General features: G+C 34.5%; 2 protein-coding genes across 3 annotated transcripts; both read left to right on the top strand.

Moving 5' to 3' along the window:
• The first annotated feature begins 587 nt into the window (after positions 1–587).
• On the top strand, positions 588–3,688 carry LOC108460819 (ACT domain-containing protein ACR6-like). 2 transcript variants are annotated; one of them, XM_017760483.2, is made up of 7 exons: positions 588–1,057; positions 1,459–1,504; positions 1,623–1,737; positions 1,813–1,880; positions 1,953–2,558; positions 2,831–2,935; positions 3,078–3,688. In XM_017760483.2, the coding sequence occupies exons 1-7, from the start codon at positions 1,011–1,013 to the stop codon at positions 3,420–3,422; spliced, it is 1,332 nt and encodes a 443-aa protein (XP_017615972.1). In that variant the 5' UTR covers positions 588–1,010; the 3' UTR covers positions 3,423–3,688. The 2 variants fall into 2 exon arrangements, with proteins under 2 accessions (XP_017615972.1, XP_052883017.1); XM_053027057.1 differs by having other exon boundaries at positions 1,941–2,558.
• A 139-nt stretch (positions 3,689–3,827) lies between these two features.
• Positions 3,828–6,357, top strand: LOC108460818 (pentatricopeptide repeat-containing protein At5g14080). Its single transcript, XM_017760482.2, has 2 exons — positions 3,828–5,592; positions 5,676–6,357. The coding sequence occupies exons 1-2, from the start codon at positions 3,939–3,941 to the stop codon at positions 5,951–5,953; spliced, it is 1,932 nt and encodes a 643-aa protein (XP_017615971.1). The 5' UTR covers positions 3,828–3,938; the 3' UTR covers positions 5,954–6,357.
• Positions 6,358–8,715: the final 2,358 nt, after the last annotated feature.

Here is an 8,715-nt window from a genome sequence, read left to right as displayed (position 1 = left end):
CCAACCAATCTCTTACTTCCACGTTAACAATATTATAGATTCGATATTTTTAATTAAAATTAGAAATTTTACCACATATTATTATTACATATAATTTTAAAATAACCTAAAATCATAATAAAATCTAATTTTTAGAATTAATAATAATATATACCATGCATTAAAATAAAATAAAATAAATTTAAATAAATACATCAAAATAAAAATATTAAATTCAAAATTATTTATCATAATATTATCATTTTAGATAAGTTGATATTCTCAATTAATGATATTATTAATATATACAAATAATATGAATAATAAAATTAAAATGTATAAATGCTAGAATAAAACTATAATTGAAGTGGTTAAAAAGGATTCTATAAATAAATATAACATGAGTTTAAATCTCCACATTCATAACTTTTTTTATAATTTTGTATTGTTTTTTCTAAAATAAAAAAATCATTATAATAATATAATTTATTTAAAATATATAAAAATATAATAATCTTTTAATAAATTAATATGGAATTAACTCCCGACATCCACTAAATAAAAATATTTAATTAATAAAACCTAATCTAATTCAACTTCAAATTTAACCAAGATGGTTGTAATTTGAAATTAGGGAGAGATTCTGTAAAAAAAGAAGACATTAGGGGGGGATGAATTAAAAAAAAAAAAAAAGAAAGAAAGAAAGAAAGGAGGTCTTTTTCATATTTATTTTTCAACTTGGGATTGATTAATTATGTCTGTCCGTTAAAATCTTTAAAATCTTAAATGGCTAAGGTTTTACTTTACTTTTTATAGTACTACTTTTCGTTCTCTCGCTCTTGTGTTGTGTTTTCCTTGAATATTGGAAAAAGCCAATTTTTTTTCCTTTTTCAATTTTGATTAGTATCAAAATAGAAGGTATAAAAGGTGCTTTTGGAATTCTGGGCTTTGGTATTTGTGGTCTAATAAATTATTTCTGGGGAAAGTTGGGTGGTTTTTAGTTTGGAGAAAGTTGGATTCTTTTTTGAGAGATGGATGATGAATTTGCTAAGCTTGTCCGGAGGGTGAACCAACCCAGGTATTGCTTTTCATTTTTTGGATTTTTGATGGGACAGTATCAATTTTTATTTGAATTTGTTCAAGGGTCTGTCAAATTTTTCTCTTCTTTTTTCCTCTAAGTTTTTAGAAAATAAAATTTTCAGTTTTTACAAGTTATCCTCTTTCTTATCGTTATTGTTTCAATCTTTTTATTTATTTTTCTCTTCTTTTTTTTTTTCTTTCTGCTTTGTGTTGATCAAAGCTGTTTTTCTTCTCTCTTTTTTTTCTTAGTGTTATTTTCATGGTAGCCAATTACTGTTCCAAAATCAAGAGCGGCAATTGGACTTTCTATGCCAAAATGATATGTTTCCTTGAAGGCTCTTTTATTTGATTAGTTGAAAAAACAAAGTAGGGTTAATATGATGCTTATTTTTGTTGCAGAGTTGTGATTGACAACAATGCTTGTGAGGATGCCACTGTTATCCATGTAAGCTTCTTCCCTCTGCCTTTGCTGTAATTAGGTTATCTTACGTGGCTAATTAGTTCCTTAGATCTCTGTTTATCAACCTATCTATAATGGTTTAAATATGAATTTTGCTGGTTAGGTTGACAGTGTCAACAAACATGGGATTCTCCTGGAAGTTGTCCAAGTGCTTACAGATATGAATCTTACAATAACAAAGGCATACATATCATCTGATGGAGGATGGTTTATGGATGGTAAGGTTTTTTTTCTTAAACCCTGCTTGAATTGTATGTTAAATCCCGGGTTAACCAGTTACTTGTATGTTTCAGTCTTTAATGTTGTTGACAATGATGGCAACAAAATCAGAGATAAGGAAGTTATGGACTATATTCAGAGTGTAAGAACTTACCTCATCCTTATTGTTCAATGAATTTAACTACTGGCTTATCTTATATAGTCTGTTTTGCAGAGAATTGAAACTAGTGCTGGCTTTGTGCCATCACGGAGAGGCTCCGTAGGCGTGATGCCTGCAGAAGAGCATACATCGATTGAACTTGCTGGCACTGATAGGCCTGGTCTATTATCTGAAGTATGTGCAGTTCTTGCTGACCTCCATTGCAATGTTGTAAATGCTGAGATATGGACCCATAATGCTAGGGCAGCTGCCGTAGTTCATGTGACAGATGATTCAATGGGCTGCGCAATCAGTGATCCAAAACGTCTCTCAACGATAAAGGAATTGCTTTGTAATGTTCTCAAAGGAAGTGATGACTTGAAAACTGCAAAGACAACACTTTCAGCTCCAGGTGTTATGCACAGGGAGAGAAGGTTGCATCAAATCATGTTCGCAGACAGGGACTATGAAAGGGTCGAGAAAGCAGGAGTTAGGGCGGTAGAGGAAGGGAGTTCAAGACCTCAAGTCACTCTGTTGAATATCGAGAAAGATTACACTGTTATTACCATGAGGTCAAAAGATAGGCCGAAACTATTGTTTGATATAGTCTGCACTCTCACAGATATGCAATATGTTGTTTTTCATGGAATGGTGAACACAGGAAGGATCGAAGCTTATCAGGTGAGTTGGTTACAGTGAAGTAGCTTGTAAAAAAATGACAATAGCAAACCCTTTTTATTATAGTCACTATTAGCCAATGGTCAACTTTAACAGTTGACAAGTTGATGCTATTGAAACCACTAGCGTAAGATTGATGCTGACGTTGTAATCCAATTTGTATTGGAATTCTACTCAGTTAAGCACAAGTTGTTATTGCTTACAATTGCATCTTAACAGTGATAAACTGTTTTTTCCCCTATTTCCCACTAAACAGAACTTATGTTTCGTTGTAGGAATTCTACATCAGACATGTAGATGGGCTCCCCATTAGCTCGGAAGCTGAGCGTGTTCGTGTTATTCAATGTCTAGAAGCAGCCATTGAGAGGAGGGCATCTGAGGTATAAAAAAACCAGCTTGGCACAACTCCACATGTACACACACACACACGGAATAAATAAAACCAAAAGAAACCAAGAAAAATGATTATGGTAAGCATGGTTTCATGATATTACAATACCCTTGATCATTTTCATGGTACAGGGGCTGGAACTAGAATTGTGCACAGACGACAGACTTGGACTCCTGTCTGACATCACCCGTATATTCCGGGAAAACAGCTTGTGTATCAGGAGAGCATTAATTTCAACAAAGAGTGGCAAGGCCAAGGACACCTTCTATGTCACAGACGTGACAGGAAATCTAGTTGATCCCAAGATCATCGATTCTATCCGTGCACAGATTGGACATACCGCATTACAGGTGAAACGTAACTCAAGTCTTGCACCAAAACCACCTCATCAGGAGACAACAATGGGTCATTTCTTTGGAAATCTATTCAAAGCTCGAACTTTTCAGAATTTCAAGTTAATCAGATCTTACTCTTGAGACATCTCCTCCTCTTTTAAGTAGATATATTTGTACAGGAATATCAGATATTAAACCAAAAGATATACATAGGGAGAAAACACTGTAAATATTTAGCTTCTCCCTTGCTTGGTTACCAATGTCCTGATACTGCAAAGGAAAAGAAAAAAAATCAGCCAGTCACTATACTGTAAAAGTTACTGCTGGTATTTGTATATCTTCACTGTATCTATTGTAAGTAACATTTGTATAGTTTAATAAAAACATGGCTAGAAGTTTGTATAGAAGCATGGTGTGAAAATATTTTAAAATCAACTCTAATGCAAACCGGATGGTTTATAAAGGAATTTTATTCTCAAAAGGCTCCTCGCACCAAGACAGTATCCCTGAGTATTTTTATAAAGGGATGATTGTTTTCCAATGATAAAACCACTATTAGTCTATTATAAGGATCGATCGATCGATCAATCATCTTTCTCCCATATCGCATTTGCCCCCATGTCTTTAGCTGTCTCGTAACTCTTTTCTGATCCAGTCATGAGAACAGTCACTGACTTAGCAGCTAGAATAGGCCGAGCATTGATCTCCGCATCCAACCATGCAAACCCAAATCCGACTTGGACTCCGTCTCTCGAACAGACCCTTCTCCGACTTGGTTGTCGTGAGTCGCTGACTCCGTCACTTGTCGCTCGTGTCATCGACTCCTTCCCCTCCACTCACTATTCTCTTGCTCTCGGCTTCTTCAACTGGGCCTCTCGGAAACCTGGATTTTCCCATGATTCAATCTCTTATCAGTCAATTCTCAAATCTCTCTCGTCTTCCCGCCAATTTAATGCCATTGAAACCCTCTTAAAGCAAGTCAAAGCTCAGAAACTCTCTCTTGACCCCTCGGTTTATCGCTTTATAATTAGTTCTTTGATCAAAGGAAAGAAAACCCAGAACGCAATCTGGGTTTTTAATGAAGTGAACTCTTTGAGTGCAGAGCTGGGATCTGAATTATGTAACTCACTTTTGGCTACTTCAGTTTCAGATGGTTACTTTGTTGAGTCCCAGAAAGTGTTTGATGAAATGTTTCATAAAGGTATTGTTTTTAATACAATTGGGCTTGGTTTGTTTATTTGGAGTTCCTGTAAAAATGGTGAATTGAGTAAAGTTTTAAGTTTGTTAGATGAAGTGAAAAAAGGAAGTTCTTGGGATGTTAATGGATCAATCATCGCAGTTTTGGTAGTTCATGGACTTTGTTTCTCATCAAGAGAATCAGAGGCTTTTTGGGCATTGGATGAGTTGAGGAGCAGAGGTTGCAAGCCTGATTTTATAGCTTATAGCATTGTAGAAGAAGCGTTCAGAATGACCAACAATGTGGTTGAGAGGGAGTTGGTTTTGAAGAAGAAGAGAAAGCTGGGTGTGGCTCCAAGGAGTAATGACTATAGAGAGTTTATCTTAGGGCTGATCCTGGAGAGGCGGATAAGTGAAGCAAGGGATTTAGGTGAAGCCATTGTGAGTGGGAATTTTCCTATTGAAGATGATGTTTTGAATGCATTGATAGGATCAGTTTCCAGGATTGATCCTGGTTCAGCAATCATGTTTTTGAATTTCATGGTTGGGAAAGGGAGATTACCCACTTTGTCAACCTTGAGTAATTTGAGCAAGAATTTTGGCAAGCGTAGCAAGGGTGATGAATTGTGGGAAGTTTACCAGGTTTTGTCTTCACATGGTTATTTCTCGGATTTGGAGAGTTACAGTGTGATGGTTTCATTCTTCTGCAGGGCTGGGAGATTAAGGGAGGCTTATAAGGTTCTTCAGGAGATGAAGACAAAAGGGTTAAGCCCAAATGTCTTGTTTTACAATCATCTTATGGAAGCATGTTGTAAAGAAGATTTGGTGCGTCCTGCCAAAAGGCTGTGGGATGAGATGTTTGCAAGTGGGTGCCCAGGAAACTTGAGTACATACAATATCCTCATTGGAAAGCTCTCACAGATAGGGGAAGTTGAAGAGGCTACGCGCCTTTTTTGTCATATGGCAGAGAAAGGGGTAACACCGGATGCTACAACATATACAGCTCTTCTCGAAGGACTTTGTCAAGAATCAGATTTTAAATCTGCTTTTGAAATCTTCAATAAATCGGTTGAACAGGATGTGAGACTTGCACAAACAATATTGGGCACTTTTGTCATACATCTCTGCAGAAAAGGTAATGTTCCAAACCTTATCATACAGGTTACATATTCATTTAGAAATTAACATGGTTTAACAAAAATGGTATGCTTCTTGCAGGTCAGTTTCCTGTTGCTTCTAAGTTGCTTTGTGTTCTAAATTCTGATATAGCTCAATCAGATACCCATGTTGTTATGCTGAAATGCTTAGCTAATGCTAAAGAGATTCAATTAGCGATTAAACACATACAACGGGTTCGAGGTACCTCACCTTCAATTTTGCAAGCTATATTCAGCAAGCTTGCTGCCTCTGTTTCTTCTACTTCGGGACCAAACTCTACCGAGCAGTTGCTTCAAGCAATACAGGAGGAAGGTCCGGTTGATTGCAAAATCTACTAGCAAGAGCAAGTATATGCTATGGAACCCCCCACTTAATCCTAAAATAGAACTCAAAAAGGGGTAGGGAGCAAATCCATAAGAGAGATACTGCTTGATAGCTTTTCACTCTTTATTTATTCTTATTGTCAGCAGTTTTCTTAAGAATTTTGCCTTCAGGTATTACTCCCCATCATTTTCCTTTGTTATTTTCCCTTCCTTTTTTCTATTGTTGTAGATATCCAAATGTTCATTTGCATTCAGGAATTTATTTTAGAGTAAATTATTAAAATAGTTAATTTTGTTTGACTTAGTTATATATATATATTTTTCTATGTAACAGACAAAAAAAGACATACTTTATATTTATTTACTTGTATATTATAGGCAACCAACAATAACAAGCAGGTTAGAGGTTTGTGTGTTCATCTCTTCTTCTTCTTTTTCTATTTCATTTTGTTCTTCTCTTCTCTTTTCGATGGTAAAAAATAAAAACAAAACACAATTGTTGCTTGTTTTTAAACTAGAAAAAATTAAGTTTTAGGACAAAATTTTGTATTCTATTTTCAAAAAGAAATTTAACTTTTCTTATCATTGGCATTTAAAACTTATTTTAATTATCACGTCAAGCTGTCGTTTGAGAGGTAGCAGATCTAGAACACCGTACATCCAACCTAGACGTTATGGCTAGATCTTAAGATATTACGCTTCTCGTTTGAAAACCCAAATTAAAATCTAATTTTGGAAATCATGTGATCTAAAAATATTATTTTTTGAAAATACTCTTACATGTTTTCTTTATTAGAAAATCACACGAAAAATTTATTTATTTTACGGAAAAGCATTTAATTTGATACGTTGTTTGCAGCAGAAATTTTGGAGTTAATAATTTGAAAACCGTAATTTCGATAAGTGAAAATGTATAACTTTGTCAATTGTACATATTCTAAAACTTTTGTTATTAACTTTCGTAAAACTTATTTCAAATTTAAAGCGAAAAACCTTAAATTGTTTCATTTTGAAACCCAAGCATTTATTTTAGTTGATAGAAATCATGCAAAAATCTTTAATACCATCACAAAAACCCAAAACCAAAATTAAATCCAAAAAATCAAAAGTCTAGAAAATTTAATTATTAGTAATTTAAACCACCATATGCGAGAAAACCAATCTGAGTTCCCAAACGTCAACCATTTCTAATTCTGTCGATTACCTGAAATGATGAAATAAAGGGCTGAGCTAAAAAGCTTAGTGTCTAACTTAACTCAGACAAAAACGCAAATGACATAATAAACAAATCAAAACATCACAGAGAATTTCACCAAATTCAAATGGCAAAATTGTGCATGCATGCTTATGTCAATACAGTATTTTCAGAAAACATATGCAAATTTTTCAAAAAATTTTCTACCCAACTTCGCTACACACCAAAAAAAGCTCCCCAGAACTCGTCCATCTAAAAATACACCAACAGATAATTGTGGACAATGTCACCAGAGTTGCAGTTAAAATGCCAGATCATATATATGTAGTCAAACCACTATTTTGCAGTCAAGCTACCAGAACAGATATGTGTGGTCGAGCCACTATATTTGCAGTCAAGTTGTTAGAACAGATATGTGGTTAAACCACCAGATAATGCAGATAATTAAACTCTCAAAACGTCCTCCTCACCATATTATCACAACCCCATACAATGTGATATGCCATGCAAATACAAAATCAGAAAAGTAAGAATGTTGAACATGCAATCGTATATTTAACAGAATTCAGTAGGCATGAGTTTTCATGCTTTGCAAAATAGATATGTTAGATTTCAATAATTACCAAACACTTAAATTAGAATAATCACAATGTGACATGCCATGAGAATTGGAACAAAACATGCTAACGATGCTTACAATTTTACATATCATAACCAAATTTTATGAGGCAACATACCTCCAGAATTTATGCAACCATATCAGAACAACAGTTTTCATTTAACAGATATTTTACATATCACTTAACAAATTCTACAAAATTACTTACCTTGAACCTCACTTCAAAACACAACCTTAATTAAATTTTACTAAAAATGGGCCCACATGTCCTGGCACACAGTCTACTTAACCCAACCCATGTGGTCCACACGGCCATGTGGCTTCAACAGTGAGTTTTTCGGCTTTATGTCGTTCTTTATTTTTTGAGGATTTTCATTACACACCTTATTGTTTCTGAAAAACGATGATATGACACACCTTCAAACCCTAAAAATAACATTCAAAATAAATTAATTAGCATTGATACACCAAAATCCAATCAATTTACTTGGCCACAAGTGATAAGCATTCGGCCCAACACTAAAAATCAGCCTGTACAAGGCAGTTGGATACTTACCCAAAGATGGAACTGCTCCTAAACTTAATTTGCCAACAAAGTGCTCGACTAAAAAACTCCACCTAGCAGAAACACGAAACAATTAGGCTATCAAATTGGCCAACTAATCAGAACCATCTACCAACCTTTAAAAAAAGGCCAAAACAAAAACTTAAAGCAAAGTACCACAAAACTTACCACAAACGACCGGAATAGATCCTCATCGAACAATAACACTGACCAAAACAAGGTCACTTTAACAAATAAGGACAACAAGAATAATAATATAAAGAAGAAAACAAGGGAAGAAGAGAAAGAAATAGAGAGAGGCGATAGTACATAGAGTGGTAAAAGGGAGAGAACAAAAAATGGGAAAGTGGGGAGACGACAAATAAGGTAGAGAAAAATTAAGAGATATTTTTGGGATA

The sequence above is a fragment of the Gossypium arboreum genome, chromosome 4 (assembly GCF_025698485.1).
Source record: "Gossypium arboreum isolate Shixiya-1 chromosome 4, ASM2569848v2, whole genome shotgun sequence".
NCBI lineage: Eukaryota > Viridiplantae > Streptophyta > Magnoliopsida > Malvales > Malvaceae > Gossypium > Gossypium arboreum.
This window is presented reverse-complemented; position numbering and strand designations above follow the sequence as displayed.

What these genes read in the sequence shown, in the direction of transcription:
- LOC108460818 (XM_017760482.2), top strand. Translation starts at nt 3,939, where the DNA reads ATGAGAACAGTCACTGACTTAGCAGCTAGAATAGGCCGAGCATTGATC. An exon ending in CATACATCTCTGCAGAAAAG is followed by an intron (nt 5,593 to 5,675) that starts GTAATGTTCCAA and finishes TGCTTCTTGCAG; the next exon opens with GTCAGTTTCCTGTTGCTTCT.
- LOC108460819 (XM_053027057.1), top strand. Translation starts at nt 1,011, where the DNA reads ATGGATGATGAATTTGCTAAGCTTGTCCGGAGGGTGAACCAACCCAG. An exon ending in TTATGGACTATATTCAGAGT is followed by an intron (nt 1,881 to 1,940) that starts GTAAGAACTTAC and finishes TATCTTATATAG; the next exon opens with TCTGTTTTGCAGAGAATTGA. An exon ending in TTGAGAGGAGGGCATCTGAG is followed by an intron (nt 2,936 to 3,077) that starts GTATAAAAAAAC and finishes TTCATGGTACAG; the next exon opens with GGGCTGGAACTAGAATTGTG.